General features: G+C 39.0%; 1 protein-coding gene across 1 annotated transcript in view; it reads left to right on the top strand.

Moving 5' to 3' along the window:
• septin8a (septin 8a) overlaps positions 1-22,826 on the top strand; it is a 35,088-nt gene that overhangs the window by 7,116 nt on the left and 5,146 nt on the right. Inside the window, exons 2-6 of the mRNA XM_059352476.1 lie at positions 3,249-3,363; positions 3,548-3,743; positions 7,413-7,599; positions 13,274-13,435; positions 15,043-15,139. Coding sequence (XP_059208459.1) covers positions 3,249-3,363; positions 3,548-3,743; positions 7,413-7,599; positions 13,274-13,435; positions 15,043-15,139 — 757 coding nt within the window. The remainder of the gene's footprint in view (positions 1-3,248; positions 3,364-3,547; positions 3,744-7,412; positions 7,600-13,273; positions 13,436-15,042; positions 15,140-22,826) is intronic.

The following is a 22,826-nucleotide window of genomic DNA, read 5'->3' as shown; positions in this document are numbered from 1 at the left end:
AATGTCCCATCAGCCGAATACAAACACACAGCATTGTGAACTAGCTTGCATGGCTTGTGCCTCATTTCACATTGAGCCACCTGGGGCCCCTCTGTGAAGCCATTTCCTGTTGGCGTGGTGATACGGTGGCCTGAGAACTGACTGTTGTTTCCTCACCCTGAGACAGTTAACCAGAAGCTTTTCATTCCTGTCATACTTTACGCTGCTGCTCTTCTCTGCTCGGTGGACAGATGCCTCAGAGTTTCCCTAATAGCTCTCATCTGCTGGATACTTATAAAAGCTAATGGGCGTTGTTATGTTGTTGTCAATGATGTGGAAGTTTTATGAAGTGAGGCATCAGGTTTATTTTTAGCTTTGCAATGCATGCATTATTCGTGTAATCTGAGCAGAACTTGGAAAGGTCTTAATAAACACATATGCATGAATAGAAACTTGTATGCAAGCTAAGTCTAGCCAGAGTTTAATTTTCCTGCTCCTTTATACTTCTGATCTGCTACATTTCAAAGGCAAACAGTGTACTTTTACTTCACTACATTTTTTTGATGACACTAGATATTTTGCAGATAGGCATTTTTTTATGGAACATTTGATCCACTTCTTCTTTCTCCTCTTCCGCTCCCACATCTTGTTTTCTTTTTTTTTTTTTTAAATAAGGAAACCTGCCACAGCAGCTATAATTTTTCAACCTATTTTTCCACGCAAATCCACTTGTTTCAATTATTTTTCCTTATTCTAATGCACGATCTGCATTATTTGTTTTTTCAAGCTAGTCATTTCTAAAACAAGTACATTAAAAAAAGTAAAAGCAAAAATAATCTTACTGCTCACACAGATTGTTTCAGTTGTCTTGTCATAACATTTGTTAGGGCTCATCGTTGTATTTCCACTTTGACTTCAGTAAAGAATATTTTACTACTGAGTCCGGCATACACTCACACATTCAGTCAGATAAGTCTCAGCTCTGGGAGTTGTGTCCACGTCTGCATTTCTTTTCTGTCTGATCCTTAAAGATAACACTGCTGGTCAGGTCTACGTGCTCGTTTTGTAGCTCTCAGTCACAGACCCATCTGCCTCTTATAATTTACACACTCGCACACAAAGATTACGTGCTACTGACAGCTCGGTCTGGTTCAGTGTAGGATGTCAACCTAGAATTATCTCATGAGTCAGGATCTTTGTTATTTTTCTGAATCTGAGAGTTTTACCAATGTGGTTTGGTAAGTTTGGAGCAATTTCCACAGAAACAAGGTTTATAGGGTCAAAGAACGCCATAAGTATGACACAAGCTGGCTCCTTGACTCTGGTCATGCTTCTCTGAAGGCACAGATATGTATTAAATAGGCACACTAACTTTCCAGAAGTAAGACTGTGTGACCTGAAGTGTACATTTCCAGACTTTTTACAGGCAAAAAAAATTCCTCTCTTGCACAAAAAATGTTGTCAAGATGCCCTCGAGTAAGACGCCTAATCACCACGTATGAAACTGGAAACGAAATGGGGTGTTAATGGAAAATGAGCATGCAGGCCTTTATTTATACTTCTCTGCATAAATAAGGGCTAATATAAATCGTCGACTTCTTCTATTTTAAACACAACTCAGGAATCCAGAGAGTCATTGCACCGGCTTCCTCCCAGAGGTCACACCCGGCCCCTCAAGCGATCTATCTGAATGTCTCCACAAGCTTCATTCAGCAAACTGAAGACCACAGTGAAGCAATAATGTTGAGTTTACAGTGATTAACAAACAAAAAAAGCCCTCATCCTCTTCCTAATCCTTTCAAACCTGCTACTGAGCAACACAAACTTGCATTAATTTAGCAGATTGTTTTCTTCAAAGCAACTCACAATAAGTGCATTCAGACTCAAAGGAGCTAGATGTAATAAAAAAGTGAAGCCGGCCAAATAGGAATATCAGGTTTTTGACTGTAGCTAAACTGCTACCTGACTTGCTATAAAACAGATTTCCTCAGCTTGGCTGGATTTTTCTATTAAATGCTTAAAGCATATTTACACCTTGTATAGATATTTATTCATTGAACTCAGGTGTTAATGTAATGTAATAAACTCACAGTGTGCTCAAGCTCAGTATTGCCTAGCTCAGCTCACGTCAGATTACCCGACTGGAGTAGCCTGACACATTAAGCCCCTTCCCCCCCCTCACACTTATACACATACATATATGCACACATTGCTTATCCTTTACTGTGCAGTTCAGTCAGGTTTCTAACTCATCTACTGTGTATGCAGAGCCTGCCTCCACCTCTCAGTTCAGTACAGTGGGGTTGCGTTCAGCTGGGCTCTGCGCTGCTCTCAGGCTGCCTGCGTTCGGTGACATCAGCCTTTAAGTATGCAGTCCTTCGTGGCCGAGCCAGACGAGCTCGGGTGGCCCCATTCATCTCAAGGTGCTGTCTGTCTGTTCCTCTTCAGCTCTAGCAGCGCTCTCTCTTGTCAATGACTGTCTCTCTTTTAGATGGGTTGGATAAGGGAGATCAAAGGTGAAAACGCTTACAACCCAATAGTTTTGTCTGTCCGTCTTTGGTCGGCTGTGCATCGGAAATCTTTGTGCTTTTAGTTCCAGGACGCTCTTCCCCAAATGCAGATTGATTATAGAGTGTTTGTGCACGACCGTTTCAATAATTTCCCGTAGCAGTGGTGATTGGAGATCATTTTTAGTTTTGTTTACAAATTTGAGCTTGTTGCACTCAATTTGATAGTATTGGAAAACATGATGATTTTGTGGCTAAATTAGGATAGAGGGTTTTATATCAGGCATTCATTGCTTGTACTATGTGGCTGTGGTGACCCATCAGTGCTGAAGTAATGAAAAGGAGTACTTTTGAAATGTTTATGTGGTTGTTGTTGTTGTTGTAATAATCATTCCAAAGAGCTAAACTTGAGCTAACCTGTCTTTATAAGAGACTTTCCAAACTGAGGATATTCTGAATGAGTTGATTTCTCTGCCTGCTTCCTATAAAGTGCATAATGTCTCTGTCTGGAATGTCTTTAGTCCCTCATGCTTGCGAAGGATTATTCTTGAAGCTCATCCTCACTGCAGGCCTTGATTAGCTATCTCATATTGTTAGGCGATGAGTTTTACATCTGCAGAATGTACGCAGGATCTTTCATTAGCATCGGAATGTGAATGCTTCAGCTTCAACTATTCCTTCTTCTGACTAATGTCTTCCCCATGTGTGTTTTCCTCAAATGCAACCAGACTTTTCACGTTTTGTTTTGTTTGTGTTTCACAGAATGAAGAGAAGCGTAACCTGAGTTTGGGCGGACATGTTGGATTTGACAGCCTCCCTGACCAACTGGTCAGTAAATCGGTCACACAGGGATTTTGTTTTAACATTCTCTGTGTAGGTGAGTACCACGCCACAATGTACAAGCTATGCGAGTGTGTGACAGAATGTGTTAAATACTTAAATACATACTGTTGTGTGTTGCTGAAATAATAACTCCTATCTGAAGGCTTATGAATTACTCCTGGATGACTTACTAATTAAACTCTCTGTCTCTCTGTCTCATCTCTCTTTACCACCCACAGGGGAGACTGGAATCGGCAAGTCAACGTTAATGAACACGCTCTTCAACACCATGTTCGAGAACGAAGAGGCGAGCCATTATCAGAATGGCGTGTATCTGCGGCCGCGAACATACGACCTGCAAGAAAGCAACGTCCAACTCAAACTGACGATCGTTGACACCGTTGGCTTTGGTGACCAGATCAACAAAGAGGATAGGTGAGGATGGTGAAACGATGGATGGTGTAAATGCAGGAGTAGTGCTGGAGTCACTGTAGTGGCAGACGAGGTCCTTAGATTCTTTATACACGGTTGCCCATATTGTTGGAATAATTTAGTTTTCAGACACAATCCTCTGTTAATTGTGGTTTCATTTTCATTGTAATATGATTGGAAGAGATTGATTAATTCAGTTTTGAGAAGATATACACTTTATCTGTCAAGAATAAATCACATCGTCACAATGATTTCATGGAAAGAGGTAAAAAATATTTAATTTCAACTTTATGGGTGACTGTGTACAAGTAAAAATAGTCCTTTACAAATCATAATTAATTAAAAGCACATAAGTATAATGAGCAAATTCTACTAAAAGTATCGAAAGTAAATAACTTCTTCTGCGGGAAAATAAGGCCGCTGTGAGCTGTGATAATGCAGCCAAAAGTAACATTTTTTTTTATATAAAGCAGAATTTTGCAAATCTAAGGTGACCATCTAGCCTCAATGTCATATAGGAAGAAAAAAAGCCACTACAGTACTGTAATAGTCATTCCCTGGCTGCAACAATGGTACAGAGACACTGAGAAGAGAAGACCCAGAAACATTGGATGAGAAAAATAATGAATAATAATAATAAACATTTTCTAGTAGACACTAAAATACAAGTATTATTCTGAAAATGAGCCCCATATGCCCCCTTTAAAATGTGATCAAGTATAAACATAAAATGGAAGTACTCAGGTGAAGTAAAAGTTCCTCAGAATCATACTTGGGTACAGTACTTGAGTTAGTTGAGTCAGTATTGAGTTATGTTCCACCGTGAATGGATATATGTAACCCTTTAAACAAAGTTTAACCCAATGAAAAGCCATATAGATATTTTGATCAGCTAATCACCAAAACCACAATGACTAAAACCAACAATGGTCAATCTGACCATCAGTGCTATTTACTGCTTTAGGACAATTTTTATGTATCCTGACAAATGGCACTCATTGTACTGTCCTTCTTGAGGCAAATCCATTCATCTGGTACAGGGAGCACATGCATGAAACACACGCTTCAGTTTTCCATTTTAACTCCTGACAATTTTTTCCCAGTCAATCCTTATCCAAAACCCTCCTTTCTATTTTCAAGATGTCAGAACCATAATTTTGCCCAGATTAGGTCCACGTTGCCTAGGGATACAAATGAGAGAAACAGACACAAACTAATATCAGTCCAGGTTTGGGTTTTTCTCTGTAGGATGGAAATAAGACGAGGTGGGACAGCAAGCAATAAAGAGGAAATAGCTGATTTTTTTTCTAACATGCAGCTGTGGAATGGAGCGTTCTTGTTGTGACCTAGCCAGCGAGCAGCACTCTCACGCCCTTTGATAGCAGCTTTCTCTGTAGGCTGTATAAACCAACATGCTGAAGGACAGACCCTGCAGCGGACTGTAAATGCACACTGAGAGAGCCTCAAAAGGTCAGAGTTGGTGCATTCCTCGGAGAAGATTGAAGATGGATGTGAAGGGAGAGGACAGATGACTGTAAACAGGGTGCTGGCTGAGGATATTACAAATATTGTTAGGACTTGTGTCGCACTCCGAGCTGTAAAATGTGGAAATACTTGCTGTTGAGAATCTACCAGGATAGTCTGTTGAATTAAGTAGGTAGCTGCCAGTTAAGAGCACATATGAAACCACTGGCTATCACATTTAACGAGCTTTCTCCTTTAAGCAGTGAAAAGGTTTCAGGTTTGTTTTTTGTTGGTGGCTCAGAGTGTCTCTTTTACAGTCGCAGGTACTTCTTGTAGACTTGATAATGTAGGTTGCACTTCAGTCACTATGAAGCCTTTAGATATCTTCGTGACTGATGTAATGTGATGCCAATTTAAGAGGTGTTTTGGATTTAGGACATTACTCAATTTAACACATTTGTTTGTCAGTCTTGCCAGAGGAGAGCCTGAGGATATGTGAAAGCAGAGGTGACACCAGCTGCAACCAGCGAGGCCGAGTTGGTCGTGTTGTGCCCAAATATAGCAATGTAACATAAACAATGCACATCTGTTTGAGAACCACAGCAGTGTCTGGTTAAAGCATGTTTGTGGCTGGTGGAATTGTGGAAATGGAACAAATGTATTGAGCATCTCAAACACAGATTATATCAACCGAAGTTATGTAGTGCCAGTGCCAAGAGATGTCGTGAGAACTAAACTATGGCTGTTGTACTCGTATCTATGGTAACCATGATAAACCACAACCTTACTTGAAAGAGACTTGCATTACTGGCAGCTATGATGCAGTTTATTAAATATGCGGCTGGCTGCTAATGGTTTCATTCTAAAGTCTAACTAAATGAGTTAAAGCTGCAGACTCAAATAACCTGCTGCAAACAAACTTGTCGTGAATGCAGCATAGATTTTCTAATGGCCTGACATTTGATAAGATATATTTTTAAGGAGGGACATTTAATATTTGTTGACATTTAACTCGATAATCACTGCAGACTGCAGAATGGTGCAGAATCAGAGGCACTTCAATTCTGGCCTAATTGAGGTGTATGTCTTGTTTTTGCTCCTCAGTGCTGAAAATAATCTATCCTATTAAACATGGGCTACTCATAACCCATCAGCTATCTATCAGTCCGATTAGCAGCAGCATCAATACTTTTTGTAGGTTTTAGGTCCAGACATTGTTTTGGCTTATGTCTATAAACAGGAAATACATATTTAAAAAAGCCAATAAAAAGCTTAATTCTTGTCAGACAACAGCAGGTGGTTTCTGAAATTGTATTTCGGGCCAATGTGTTTCGCCTCTTTTGCTCTCCACATTGACTCTTACATAGAGTAACTTTTACCTGCATGCATCCAAAGCATGCTCAAATGTGATTGGCCAACACTCATGACTACAAATGGACTACTAATGGACTACAAAAGGACACCTGAATGCCTCTGATACCAAACTCTGGTTCCATTTGATACAGATTCTGCATTCATGTGCAGATATTTGGTTAGAGATTACTACTGTGGAAATGTGTTATAATATGTAAAGTGTAATTATCTCATTTATATTTATGGATGTTTTCAAATGCTGCCATCCAGGTATGTCTCTTAATGGATTTTTGATATAAGATATGGTGAGTTGCAAAAATCAGCTGTAGCATTGGAAAAACCCAATCTATTTATTTTTTTTATTTCAAAGAGGTTCATTTCAAAGTTAGTCTTGGTTGCTGAAACTGTGGACTTTCAGAATTGTGTTGCATTTGATGTAGCTTTCTGGTTTTGTTTATTTAGCTGCACATGCAAAATGCTCATGAGCAGATACTCCACAACTGTGACTTAATTTCTTTGATTTACTGCTGACACTGTAGGCTACAAAGGCCATCTGAGCACTGTGAGAGAGGACAGGATGTTTTGCAGCCTCTGTGATTTGTTTCAACCAGACTCCCATAAGCCGAGCACAAATTTCACGCAGCACTAAGCTGTACATCTCTAAGCTGAGATCTTGGCACGGAATCAGATCACACAGTTACTGAAAACATAACTGTCTCGGTTCATTTCCCAAGTGACAAGTCCATATTTCCTTTTACATTCATTACAAACGCATGAATAAGAAGACAAATATTTATGCTTTCACCCACAGACATACCGTAAATCCTTACAGTTTCTCTTTGGCTGTCTCCACAGTTACAAGCCCATCGTCGACTACATCGACACTCAGTTTGAAAACTATCTCCAGGAAGAGCTGAAGATCAAGCGCTCGCTGTTTAACTACCATGACACCAGGATCCACATCTGCCTTTATTTCATCGCCCCGACAGGACATTCCCTTAAGTCCCTGGACCTCGTCACGATGAAAAAACTGGACAGCAAGGTACACACAACTGACACGCAAACACACATCCTTATATATGATGAGATTTTCCCCCTTTGGCAAAAAGCACACATTCCCGGTCCTTTCCCTATTGTCTGTGAATAACTAACTATCAGTGTTACTGAAATCCGATCTTCTTTTCACTGTGTCCGGTGTGCATTTCACTGAGACATGGAGATCCCTGATCTTTTTATGTGTGAGGTGTGGACTCTTTGTGTCCTAACTAAAAAAGAAAGTGGAAAGAAAAAGGGAAGGTCCAAACTTCTATTTTGTGGTATAGGATTAGAAGAAAAGTTCTGCCCTAAAAGTTGTTTTAAACTTTGAAGCCAACATGTTCAAGTTAAATTGTCCATCCAACTTTCCGAATTAACATAAGGGATTAAGCAGTGATTTAAAGTATGAAAAATAAGTTCATTAAAAACCTGAAATTACATCCTCATCCTCCTGCTTCAAATACTTAGTTCCGGTTTTGGTCAGGTCAGCTGTACACCAGTCAATAGTCACATTCAGAGATTGATCTGTTGTTTTTTCATTACTCTTGTGTGAGTATTACTACACAGATTACTGGTCAGTGGATCTGTGGTTCCCCATACATCCGATGAGTGCAGCTCAGTGGAGCCACAATCACTGGCTTGGCCTCAATTAGACAACTGGTGGAAAAAATCTCATCAGAGCAGCACTTGGAGCGTGAAAGAAGGGGAGGGGGATTGACTTCTAGTGGGGGAGGACAGTGTCAAAAAGGACATATGAGGTCTAATTTTGGAGCCATGTTGTATTTGTTCAGATTACATAATTTATATTTTCATTTGGGGTATTTTTTTTTTTGCCCTTCAGATTTTCAGATGAAGGTTTAGCCTCTGTAGCTTGCTTTGCCATTGTGGCTATTGCTGCTTACCTACCAGTTTGAAATATATAGGCATTCATTATAAACAAAAAAAAAACTATACACACAAAACCTGATATGGATACTTTCTTTTTGGTTGATGACACACTTGAATAAATTTAACCTGTTGACATTTAAATAAGATGTTTTTTGGAAAAGGGCTCAGTGATAAACACAGCTCAAACTGTTCAGCGGTTTTTGATCCTAAATCTTGGTTTCAACGTGTGGGAAGTGTGGAATTTCGGGAAGGGAAAAGATCCTCTAAACATTTCAAAGCACATGTTCACAAAGCCCAGAAGATGAGAAATGACAGAGAAAGAGGTAGCTACAATTCCAGGCAAAGATTTGTGTGTCTCTGACCTGAGGGCGAGAAAGATTATTCTGACATTTCGGACCTCTACAAGCACTTAAACTGAGAAAGCTGCACGTAATATCTTTTTGTGAAAATGTGTCCATTTGCTTGCATGGTTTTAGGCATTTGTATTAAGTGGTGGGGAAATAAAAAAAAAAAAGGATTCTTAGATGCATCAGAGTTCTCTCTTGAAAGATTATGTCTCAATGCAGAAAAATCGCACATTTAACACTCAGTTATCAACATTAAGATGTAACAATTTCGTAAACTGGGCTGTACATTTCTTTCGGCTGAACCAATTGGATGGTAACCCTAATAGACTAGCGTCATCGTGGAATTGGAATTCAATTATAAAGTGCCTAGAGATCCACACACCTAGTTTATTTCCTTGCTTGCATCCTGTTTAGCACCTTAAGTTTCACTGACGAATGAAATTTTGCTCCATCAGTCAAATGTAAACCTATAACTACTAATCACACTGTTGTGTGAATGACAGAGTGGCAGCTTCAGCCCTGCGTGTGTCTGGTGATGCAGTAAAAATGTATCCAGAACAAAGCAGATGGTCAGCTTGTGACCAAAACCTGCTGGCTTACCTCTGCCAACTATCAACGCACGGCTGCGCATCTCTGCCAAATGACTCCTGGTACTTTTCAAAATAATGACCGGATACGTCAGCCAACTGTCACTCTTAAGGGACAGTGAATAGTTTTATGAGGATGAAAAAAAAATGTTGTAAGTGTAATTTATGAACTTTTCATAATGTTTATGTTCACTAAACATATGTGCTGTTATTCCCCTTTATTGAAAACAGTTAAAGTGAAGTACTTCTTTTATACTTTGTGATTCATTCCATTTTGAGCCATACTAGTATAGGTGCATCTCAATAAATTAGAATATCATAGAAAAGTTTATTTACATCAGTAATTAAATTCAAAAGGTGGAAATAACACATTATATAGATCCATTACACACAGAATGAAGCATTTCATGTCTTAATTTATTTAATTTATTTTAATTATAATGATTATGGCTTACATTTAATGACGACTTAAAATTCAGTGTCTCAATATTACAAAAGACCAATTGTAAAAAGTATGTTTAATATGGAAATGTGTGCCTCTGAAAAGTATGTCCATCTATATGACTCAATACTTGGTTTGGGCTATTTTATTTGAACTACTGGAAATGGAGTTTTCCATCATATTCTTATGTATTGAGATGCACCTGTGTATCTAATCACCAACTGTATATCTAAGGGCAAAGGCCAGAATACTGTTAAACAGAGAACACCACATAGAAAGGGCCAAGATCCGCATTTATCACTTTTCTTTGAGACGACAGCACTGACCACTGAGCCTCTGTGCTGCCTTAACCAGCCAACAGAGTGATCAAAAACCTGGCACCCTGCACTGGCCAACTGTCTCCTGATACCATCCAAACCACCACAGCCAACTCTCTGTACCCCCTACTTTCAAGCAAGACATGGCTGCTTACCTGAGCTAAATATATTATCTTTATCTCAGTATATGAACCACGACAAAGCAGTTAACATGAGTCCAATGTGTTGATTTAGTATAGCCGCTGCTGTACCCTCTCCTAATATGAGTGGAAGCAAAGCAGCTTTCCTCAGTTAATCTCCCCATCCATTCATATGAACAAAACCCCCTTTTTTGTAAACCTCCAGTGTATCTGTAAGGTACATGTTGGTCATGCACAATGACGGAATGTGTTGAAAGTGTAAAATAACAACAATGTTGGCTGCAGGCACTTTTTACTCCAACGTGATTTACAGCATTGTGAGTGCAACAGTGGGCTCGGTTCTAGCCTGAGTGGGTGGCCACGGTGAACACCGCTCCGACCTCAGTGGCTCCATCCCAGCAATCTTTCCACTATGTGAAATATGAGCGCTGTTTTATCTGAAAGCAAGCCAGCATAGAGTGACCACAGTGTGGATGTGACGCTGTTTTGTTTTACAGGCCTGATGGGGTTGTTTATGCAGTGGTCTCTTTCTAGATGGAGTATTAATGAGTTGTAGGCCTTCTCTGCAGCAGCTGCTCACTACATATATCAGCCTTTGCACATTTCTATGAGCTTGAGATGACTACAGATTGGCCAGAAAAAGTACCTGCTTTATTTGCTGCTTCAAGCCTAGACTATAGCCGTAAGATGTCACAAATAAATAAAGGCTTCATGTAGTCATTATTTGGCTATTTGTCAATGGTCTGATTTAGTATTTGGTGTGTAAAAGGTCAAAAAAGAGAACTAATGCTCTTCATATGTTCCCAAACCACTTCAAATTCAGCAGATTCTCACATTCAAGAAGCTGGAACTGTGTTTTCATTTATTTCTGATGATCAAACCAATCATTTATGCAGTAAAATTACTAATACAAGTAATGCAAGTCTGCACACTGTTGCCTGCATTACATAACATCTTCTACAGAGTAGAATTAAAGTTTGCAGTCACATTTTTTATTTATTTATTTATTCATGTCAATGGGAGCATTGCTGGTATCTGGAAACTAGAGATAAATGAACAGAGCTGTCCTGTCTGCCCTATCACAGGAAAAGCCAGCCAAGCAGACCAGAAACAACTGTTGCCTCAGTTTGTAGAGATGGCTGTCAAGGCTAGACAATGGTGTTTTTCTTGTCAATGGGGTACGAATCACCCCTCCCTATAGGGGACGGTTGAAGGCCCACCAGAGTGTGGAGTGTGGTCCACGAGCGCAGGAAGCGAGATAAGAGGCTGAAGGAGTCGTCCTTTTTGTTTTACATGTTCTTGAATAGGAGGAAATCATTACAAGTTAATTATCTAATATTAGGCTGTAGGGGACATTTGACAAACAAGGACTGTATTTCCTCCTAACCTTTTTAAAATGCATCATAATTTGCACTACAATCAGTACCTACATGTTTTTTTATCCTGACTTCTTATTTACTCTCAGACTTATTGATCAGATTCCTTTTTTTGTTTTTTGTTTTTTGGCCTGTTTGCATCAGATTAGAGGTTTTCTACTTTGAATGGATAGTAAGGATCCTACAGAAACTAGAACACAGGCAGAGGCTAGTTTCTGTTGTATCCTTAGAACCTGGGTGCTACAATGTTCTTCAAAATTTCTACTACTTCTTAGTCATAACTGTCCATTGCAAATAATTGCCCATACATCTGCTTAGAAATCATAGACTCATACAATCATAAAATACTTTTTATTAACTGCAGAACTTGCCTAAAATTGATCAGCAGTCATAGTTGTCTATACATTCAGGGTGTATTGCAAACAGCAAGTCCGAATAGGTAATTTGGCATAGTTTTTAATGGCGCCAATCTGCCAAAAATGTAAAGGAATATAGTCTTAAAAAAAAGGGCGTGTATCATAATTTATCAACATGGTTCTCATCTCTTGAACACTGATACTCTCCTCCATCTGTTCATTTACAGACATTTGACCTGTGTAAGATTCAAACAAATAAAAGGCCAGAAATATCAGCCGATGTGATTTTAACATGTAAACTACTTCGATGTGGTTACAGCTCCCATCTGGTGCTCCTCGTTTTTCAGAACAAACACTGAGAACTATTTGGGAATACTCTTTGGCCAGCTGGGAAAACCCAGTTGTGGGAAGTGAACAAATAACACTGTCCCCTCCCTCCTCAGCGAGGCTGTTGTCAGCACTAGATCGCAATTTGTGAACTTGGGTTAAAAGACGATATTAGCAACCCTGCTGTAAATTAATGATCCAATAAAGTATGATGAGCCTGTAATTTGACTCCTAACAAGCTCTAGCTCTTGCTCTGAGGCACACTACAGAATTGATGAGTAAATCTGTGGGGATCCTCCTCGTACTGCCGGTTAGTGTTCGGGGTAATGCAGGCATACAGAGGAATGCAGACAAACTGTTTATTTCTGCACATCTGCTGCTGATTGGAGATGAAGCTTAGTTTGTTTTCATAATCACTGTTTGTTTTATGTATCTGTTGGGGTTCTGACTGAGCTTATTCACTGTACCGTGTTGCTGCATATGGCCTTTTCAGCCAATTTTAGCAATGCACTTAGTTGGGTTTCTGTTTTTAATTAGGGCTGTAGTATATTTAATTTGCTTTATTCACAGCGGTGGATCGTGACCTGCTGACAAGAGGAAGTTAATCGTTCTAATCTGTAAATCACCGAAAACATTGTGTTGATTATCTGTGCATCTTCTCTCATCATGTTGAGCTTGACAGGTACATTTTGTCCTGTAATGAAGATGCATGTCACACCAGCCTGAGAAAAACTATTACATAATGAACTCCACGTATACACTTTAGCACAAAGCAGATTTCAGTACAGGAATTCATGTATATTTTAGACAGTCAACCACAAACGCAAAGACAATGCTGTATATATTTAATAACTTTGTTTATTTAATCCCTCCCCTCTCCTTTTGTTCATCTTTTCCTCAGGTCAACATAATTCCCATCATTGCCAAAGCAGACACAATCTCCAAGAGTGAGCTCCATAAATTCAAAATAAAGATTATGAGTGAGCTGGTGAGCAACGGTGTCCAGATATATCAGTTCCCAACAGACGACGAAACCGTCAGTGAGATCAACTCCTCCATGAATGTAAGTCATGTTATGTATCTCATACAGTCATTCTGTTTCATTTTATCTGTACAAAAAAAATGCCAGATGTGTTTCTGTACAAGCATGAAATTAGAACGCTGTTCTTTAGACTCTTTAGACAACATTGTTGGATTACAAAGGATTTTGTCTTTCTGTCCGCCAACTGATTTGTAATGTCATGTCTTTAGCACCACATGTGTTACACATCTGGTAACAGCAGCACATGTTGACACCATTTTACTGCTATTACCACGTGCCCAAAAGCAGTGTTGTTTCTCTTATCCAGACACGTTACAATCCCACAAATCTGTGACTGTGTACATTGAGAAACAGTGCAAATATGTGCAAATACCAGCTGAACCTGGGCATGTGATTGGACATAGAGTCTGCAACAATACTGCCTCTGATAGATTGCACCAGTTCCCCATTCCCTAATTATTTCCATAATAATAAGATTTTATGAACTTAATGGCAGCACATGCTTCCTCCAGGGCTGGAAAACCTTGAAAAAAACATGTTAAAATTAAAGTGTTTTCAAGTTTTGAAAAGTGCCAACTGTACTCACAATCAAGTGACACTTTTGAAACCAAAAAACTTCACATAATAGAATTTTGATTGTTTATATCACAATAACATCTAATTTAATTTTATGAAGAAGGAAAATAAGTACACTATACATACTGTTCTCTGCTGTAAGGTGCTGCAGCTTGAAGATGCACCTTGAAAGTGCTTGAATTTTATGTCTGTTTTGTACATTTTCCATTGTCCAAAAAAACAGTTATTTAGACATACGGAAAAGAATATGCATGTAGAAATATTACATGGGCTTTTAACTTTTGCTCAGACAGCAACCACAAATACATCTTCCTATATTCAGCCTGCTTTAGTTCTAATTGTGTAATGAGGATGATGTATAATGACACAGTGCACAAACACACACCCACACACAACGGTAAATTCTGTCTTGGATAAATGAAACTGCATTCGCTTTTCCCAGAAACAGTCGTTGTACAGTATCCCCATCTATTCATAGTCGGTTACATCAGCGCCCACACTCACCAGCTTGTTCCTCTGAGCTGCAACCAGCAAGCTGCTTTCAACTCACCACCTAATTTTTGAGGTTGCGTATCAGGCATGTTTTCCCCATGACGCTTCACTGTCGATCCTAACGAGGCGTAGTAAGAAAGTGTGTGCGTGCGTTTTATCACTTTGACAAAATAGGCCACCAGCCACATGTTAAACTTAAAACACAGCTCTGGTGCAGCTCTCATGTCAACGTGGTTACACTTTCCTCTGGTGTGGTCTGCTTGTGAAAGATAAGAGAGACGACAGCCACAGTGAAACAAGTTTTATTTGAAAGTAAACACTCAATTTTCATTTATCCTTTTTGTTGTGTTATTTGTACGTAACAACATGTTTGAGTCAAGTGGAATTTAACTTGTGAAGTGGTTAATGTGCTGGAAAGAAAATTGGCGTCAAGAAAAGAAGGAAAAAAACCTCCTTAAGAAAGTGTAGTACGGAAGAAAGAGGGAGCTGGGATTCAGCCCCCACCAGTTTCATCTGTGACCTCCTGACCTGTTAACACTCTAACATCTTCTCCTGTGCAGGCCCATCTGCCCTTTGCTGTGGTTGGGAGCGTGGAAGAGGTCAAAGTGGGAAACAAAACAGTGAGGGCCAGACAGTACCCCTGGGGTGTCGTGCAAGGTGAGAACCATTCACAAGTTAATCAGAGTGTGTGTGTCTGTGTGTGTGTCTGTGTGTGTGTGTGTGTGTGTGTGTGTGTGTTTTTGGGTGTTTGTGTTTCTCAAGCAAACACAGCAGTGAGTGCATAAAGGGGTCAGTAGAGGTTTAACTCTTGACTAAAGCAAGTTTTAAGCCTAAAGTGTGTTCTTGGTATTATATTACAGTTCCATTATCATTTATCTTATGGGAAAAAAAGCTTTACTTTTCAATTACACGGATACAATTTTAATAAAAAATGTCAATTCCATAAAGTGCCAGTTAATTATTACTCAACCACTTCCTGCTAGTAACTGTAAAGATTTTTGCTGATCTCTGTTCAGTTTTACTCACGACTTCCCTTGCCTGAAATGAAGCAACAGAAAGGCCTCAAATAGTTGTTGTTTGTGTCTTTGTCCTTGCATGATAAGATGTTTGACAGCTAAACACCCTTCTCAAGTGTAGTTATAAATAGTAACTGCTCATTTTTGCCTTGTAAAATCCTGATGATGTTGGTTTGTTTATCCACCAGCTGTTGGCTGGTTGTTAGGTTCAAGGTATTAAAGAGGGAAATGAGCTGGAGGGATACATGTAGACATTTGAAAGGAGTGCTATATCATGAGATATTGGCACTTACTCAAATTCTTCTCAACCAATCAAGGTGTCAGTACTTGAACCTTTATTGCGCATGCATAGTGATTATTTATGGAGTTCATTGCATAGTGAATACATCTGAATGTGGTCATGAGTATATCATTTTTGAGGAAGTAAATGCCTCAGTCTCTTTCCAGCCCCTGCAATATTTCTCTCTTCACTCTGACTCTGTTTGGATATTCATGTTTCGTCATTAAGGGCAACCTTGAAGCAGTAATGTGGATTGAAGTTGGACAATAAAGACTAAAAGCCAATAAAAAGCCAAAATAGGGGCGTCCTGGTGGCTCACACTGGTAGAGCGCGTACCATTAAGGCTTGTTGGGTTCGAATCCGGCCTGAGGTCCCTTTGCCGCATGTCTTCCCCTTTGTCTCTCCCTTTCTATCTGTTACCATCTAATAAAAGCAGTAAAATGCCCAAAAAATAATGGTTAAAAAGAAAAAAGCCAAAATAAAATAATAAGTATATAAAACTAAAGTAAGAATGTAAAATAGAAAAAAAAAATAGAAAATATATAACCAAAAAAGAGCATTTAAAGACAAAAAAGTGATGAATCAAACAATACGTCCATCAAAATAAAATAAATCTGAACCTATTTTGATCATTTATTATTAACAATTTTTAAGGCAAAAATGGCAAACATTTGCTGGCCTTTCCTTCTTAAATTATATGAAAATGAATTCTCTTTTTTTTTTGTCAGACAAATCATTTGAAGATGAACTGCGGGATATTTCCTAGACTAAACGATTCATCGAGGAAATAATCTGCATATTAATGAAAATAATCGTTGAACCTGACACAAAAGAGCACATGCAGGAGAAATGAGGAAACACACTCCTAACTTCCACCTTTCTACTCTGTAAATAACCTTTTGATTCACCATCAAAAAGAAACAGTGTAGGATCTATTTCACACCACATGCTGCTTGTTTTGATGATGTTTTTATTTACTTATGGAGAAACAATTTGCAATATTACTCAGATGAGAGCAAGGTGTCTACCAGTATCCATGGTGAAAGATGTTGTCCTGCTCACGGCAAAGTTGCGAGTGCGCCCCACAGTTTGCCCGTTTATTTATACTCTGCCTCTGAATGCAGAGCGCCCTCCTCAGCTGTGAGTGTGACTTCATGCAGAGTGACACTGCGAAATGAAGGGCGAGTGGGCAGAGATTGTTTTGGGTAATTGCCAGTATGCGCCTGTGTGCTTGTTATAAGTAGTTTTCTCTATCTGTGAGTTACCGCCTTTGTGCCGTTCATATGCTGGTATGTCTGTGTGCATGCGTTGCCCATAGAGACCTCACCAGAGATATTTGTTTCCCACAGATCATTCAACGAGAGCAAACATTTTAATTTAATAATGTCACACAGAGTTGTGCTGTGAGAATATTGCGGCTCAGATGGGAGTTGCACTCTCAGAGAGGCTCCCTCCCTCAAGCTCTCTCTCTCTCTTCCTTCCTTTCCTCGGTTTACTGCTCTTGTGTCCTCCCCATTCTTCCTTTCCTCTCTCCATTATCCCCTGACCACTCTCATTCCCCAACCCCTCAGAGGACACGCTATGGTTATTTATAAACCCTGCTTTGTGTCTCCTGGGGGACAGATTCCTCTGGACTCCATCAGTCAAAATTATATGGTCCTGTCCAGTAACATACATAATAGGGACTTTCGCAAATAGTTGTCCCTGCTTTACAGTAAACTGATTTCTTTTTTCTTTGTGATTTTCTCCACCACAATTATTTTTTCAGCACTAACAGATGGTTGATATATGCTGAAAACGGGGATTGATGATGACATTAATACAACAAAATGCTGAATGTAAAGGACACATGGATGTCATGGGGAAAAGTAATGGAAAGATTCATTAGAGCACTCAAAGTCTTAATATCCAAAATGAAAAATAACTGTCACTCTGTCATTAGAACGTTAGACAACCCCCAAACATTTGTAATTTATTTTCTTATGATGTAAAATATATGTTTACCCCAGTGAGGGCTGGGCAATATGACAAAATGTATCAAAACAGTGTAAAAATCATATCTATCATATAAAACTTTCTATATTATTTATGTCACTGTTGAAAAGTAGTTTGGACGAGGCTTTACCCTCACGCTTGGGAACAAAGCTGGAGCGAACCCTAGATATGCTGTTTGGAGTATACAAAAATATGCTTTACAATGTGGTTATTTCAAGCAGACAATTGTTTGAATTACTCAAAAACATAATCTATTGTGATATACAGTCATGGGAAAAAATATTTATTTTATTTATTTTAATGCCTGGTACAACTAAATGTATATTTTTTGACAAATATAATAATAACAACAAATATATCTCATAAGAGTTTATTTAAGAGCTGATATCTAGCCATTTTCCATGTTTTTTTTTAAATAATGATTTTGGTTATTATCAGGAAAACCATGTCTAGATATCAGCTCTTAAATTAAACTTTTATGAGCTATTTTTGTTGTTATCATTATATTTGTCCAAACAAATGTACCGTTAGTTGTACCAGGCATTAAAATGAACAAGAAATTCAAGAAATGAACTGCTCCGTTTCCATAAGTATCATAAGATATAAGTAAAGTAACTTTGTCATCTGTTCTTTGTCTTCATTATTGTCTGCATCTGATTATCTTATCAACCATGCCCATCTCTGTCTAACAACAAAAATCTGTTCTGATGGGATATATTACAAGAAAACTACTTAGCGTCTAGTCAGGCCTGCGTGCGAACTGATGGCTCCCCATTCATAAAACACACTTTGTCACAGTATCTGAGGACAGGGGCAGAAGAGGACAGAAGTCTCAGTGTTTTACTCCACTTGGCTGACTGAAAGGAGCGCCTGTGTCAGTGGAAACAGTTTGCGGATGCCAGATGTCATATAGATGGGTTATGGTAACCTCTCGAAGAAGCATGGGAAATTTCCATCGACTTGAAGGAAGACAGAGGGAGGACTGTCTGCTGATAAAAACAGTAATTGAAGGGGGCTCAGTGTGTGCAAGTGTGTGTTTATCTTCCCTCAGGATCCCGATGCTCTGTTATCTCTGAACTCTAGACATCTTCGACATACGGCAGACCTCTCCGTATTTCTTCTCTGCAGGCTACTGTGTTTGTTCAACTGTGCACACATTAGTGTTGGAGTGGTTATTTGTATGTGAACATGGTCGTCATCAATCACACACTTGGCTGAGATACTCACATGTTGTTTATCTTTTCTATTGATTTTAGAATTTTTTGGCTAAGGGTTGTTAGGTTAGGTTGTTGGTCTACTTGTTTATTTATTGACAAGATTCCAAAATCATCCACAATCCTAAACTGCTTTTAAGGTGAATGAAAGTTGGTTTTGGAGTGTTGTCTCAGATTAGCCCACCAAAACCCACCTGGAGATACAGAGCCACCCACATAGCCACTCATTACAATGGAGAAGTCATAGTCTATAATAATGGATATCTTATTCGCAAAATACATGTGTAAATTAAGATATTGAGCACCTCTATGGCTGAAAGTATTGAATGTGCAAACTTCACATATGAGAGGTGGGGAAAAAAAATCAATACAGCATAGTATCATGATATTTGGGTGGAGATATTATATCAACTCATGGCCGCTAAGTATCAATATTTAGCGTTCTGATGTTCCGCCGGTAGTATTTTCGATGTTTTCGGAGGCTGTAGCGGGCTCACTTTTAGGAATATACTGAAGATACTGATATATGAAACTTGAAGATCTAAGTAATTTAAAGGCACCATGTGTGGTATGACAGGATATCGTGTCGGGAAGTTGTCAAAACAATACTGCAAAGTGCGCCTTTTTAAATGTTTTATTTTTAAAAAAATCTGATCAGTGAACCTAAAGTTGAGGAAAGTTTGAGAAAATGCTGCAGTTGTTGTCGTCCATACGCGTTTGATATCAGTTCAGTTCAGTTTGACTGAATACTTTGTTGGTCAGTCTGTGGGTTTAACTCTCATTATGGAGAACGACTGAAGTGAGATAAATAGACTGAGAATTTTGTCTTATTTGACAAAACAATTCTTGATCAAATTTAATTTTGTGGACACAAAATGCAGTTAAACAGTTAAATCGCAATATATTGTTTCACAATACTCACTAAATCCCAATAATATTGTATCGTAAGTCAAGTATCGGGAGAAAATTGTACGGAAATTTCTCAACTATTTGATGTACTGCCGTGAAATTTTCCAGGCATTTATGTTCTCTAGAGGATGAATAGCTTCTTGGGCTACAAGCAGGTTGACTTTTGGTCTTTTGTTACAACTGTTGGCTTAAACCCATGAGATCAGGGTACATGTTTTTTCCTTTTGAGCCACCAACAGGTCAGATTTTTTATGTTTTCAGGAAATATCTTAACATCTACCAAATGGATTGGCACAGAGTCGAGCTACTGCTGTTTGGTTCTGTTGTTCATTGTGCAACATCCTCTGTTGATGATACATCCTTAATCACATTCTGCTCAAGGGGCGTGACACAGCCCTAGACTGGCTTTAGTTTTGCTGTAAAAGACTTTCTGTAAATGCTGTTTATATCTCATACAAAATTACCATCTATGGTATCATTATTCACCATGTAGCTTTAGAAGGACTCCTGTAGTATAAATAATTCCGCTTGACGGACTTCAAAATATGCTAAAGCCTTGGAAGAAACCATCAGCTTGGGACACATGGATCATTTTGATGGATTTTCATTTTCACCTTTGTCTGTTTCCATTAGTTTTTGGTATCTGCATATTTATTGCAGCCATGTCTCTGTTCTTTACTTGAACATTTCTGTTCTCATGCTGGCATGTGCATGTGTATGCAGAGCCCTGTGCTTGGATATCTTAAGGGCTCAGTGTTACAGTCAGTCAGAGGATTGGCCCCCATTCAGCCCTCAGCAGGGGGCCAGTACAGAGAGACTATTAGATGCCAAATGAACAGGCAATTTCAGTAGCCTGGATGCAGCCCCAGAGAACAGCTCATGTCTGTTTTAAACTCTTATTTCCCACAAATGATCTGTGGTCAACCAGCAAATTTGAGTAAAAAAAAAGGAGTGATGTAGACAACTGCACGACTGTTTCATGTCTTAAGATTTGTTTAAGGGCCTAAAGCGTTTCAGTAGACAAGGGCGAGTTAGTGCTTATTCACTTGTTTTTTGTGCTAATCTAATGAAGGAATGTCTTATTTCTTTGGGTGGGTTGTTCAGGCACTTTGCCTGTTATGTTCCACTCTTTTGATGCAACGCTGCGGTTTGCTATCACGCACCGCAGGCTGCTTTCCCAGCATTTTCCATCAGGAGAAGCTGAAGGCCGTGCTAATTGGGCATTTTTAAAAATCATTAGACCTGTCTTTACATCCTCAGAGCTCACAGCTTGCGGTGTTTTTTAGAACACAACATGCATCCCTTTCTCCATCGCTGCCACCCAAGGGTTCACAACATATGCTCCAACCCCTGAAAAGCCACGTGCCTCCACGCTGCACGTGCCCTCCGCCACCACACACACCAGATTTGGCACGACAGAAAAGCTCTTCATATCATCTTTTTGAGGTTAGCTAACAGGTTGATCACATTAAATTCCTGAAAGGGGAAAGTTATTTTTCCTCTAACTACACGCGTCAATTTTCTAATGACTCACTCTGCTTTTTCCAACATTATCGAGCAAATTAGACACTCGACCACAACTGCTTTAGGTTGTGCTCCAGGTTTTTATTACGTTGCACAAATTTGGCAGTGTGTGTCCTCCTAGAGAGATTGGACCAAATTGAGCATATCAAATAATTAGAAGTTTTCCAAGTTTCCACAAGGACTATGAAGCTATTATCAAGTCTGTAAATGTGTGGAAAATAACATCAAGAAGGGAAAACTTTGCTTTCAAAGAGCTACTAGCTCTCCATTATACTAGGGCTGGGCGATATATCGATATATTTTTTAATGTGATATGGAATTAGACCATATTGCATATATCGATATAGTGCAATTTTTTTCTTTTTTTATATATAAATGCTGCCCTTACAAAGGTTTGTCATATTTAGTTCTTTAGTAACTGAAGTGTTATTCTTTTCTCATATAAATATATTTCTTTCAGAAAAAGATTGGCCTGTTTTATTTCATAGGCTATTTTTATTTAAGATATTTTTTTATTTAAATGTGCACTTTATGGAGCTTTGACTTAAAAAAAAAGGTACTCCTGTTATACAGTATTTATGTTAACTTAAATAAACAGTTTCAATAAAACTACTTGTGACATGTCATATTTTGCTTTGACTTTGACTGAACATTTGCTCTCACTTTGCGATAAAAATATCGTATATCTATATTCAGCCTACATATATCGGGACATGGCTTTAGTTTCATATCGCCCAGCCCTACATTATGCTTTTATAGTTCAGCCGGTGTGATATTGGTATACCTTTGTAAACCCTGTGGCTGACTATTGTATATGCATTGCCATTTTATTACCCCCCAGACTCCATCCTCAAAGTTTAGTCAACACCCCCGCCCATCTGATCTTCCCACGTCTACCTCTCTTGTTGCCCATATTGTTGCGATGGAGTACATGAGGTGACCTGTAAAAGTAAAGAGGTTTCATCAGAATGGAAATGACGCCCAGGGCTCTTCCCTCAGCTGTCAGTCTGTCAGGCAGGCAGGAAACACTTCCTGGCCTTTCACCACCATGAAATCATTTAACTGTGAGAGTCACTCAGACGTGAAACTGAAGTTGTTAAAGTCACGAGCATCATGTCATGAGCATGAGAAGTGTAGAATGTCAACAGTGTAACCATCAACCCATCTTTGTTGGTAAAATATGGTATATGTGGTTTGATTTGATTAATGCCAAATGTGATTTAACCAACTGTATTTTGTGCAGACCACTTCACATTCCTGTAGAGATGTGGTATGATTTCCTGCTTTTTAAATAGAGAGAAAGAGAGAGAGAAATGAAGAGGAAGGGAGGGTAACATGGAGACAGATGGGGTGTTAAAATAAGTTGAAAGCAGTGAAAAAGAATGAAAGCAGGAAGCAAAGACTCA

The sequence above is a fragment of the Centropristis striata genome, chromosome 15 (genome assembly GCF_030273125.1).
Source record: "Centropristis striata isolate RG_2023a ecotype Rhode Island chromosome 15, C.striata_1.0, whole genome shotgun sequence".
Classification (NCBI taxonomy): domain Eukaryota; kingdom Metazoa; phylum Chordata; class Actinopteri; order Perciformes; family Serranidae; genus Centropristis; species Centropristis striata.
Note: the sequence above shows the minus strand (reverse complement) of the source record. Positions and strands in the feature narration are given on the sequence as shown.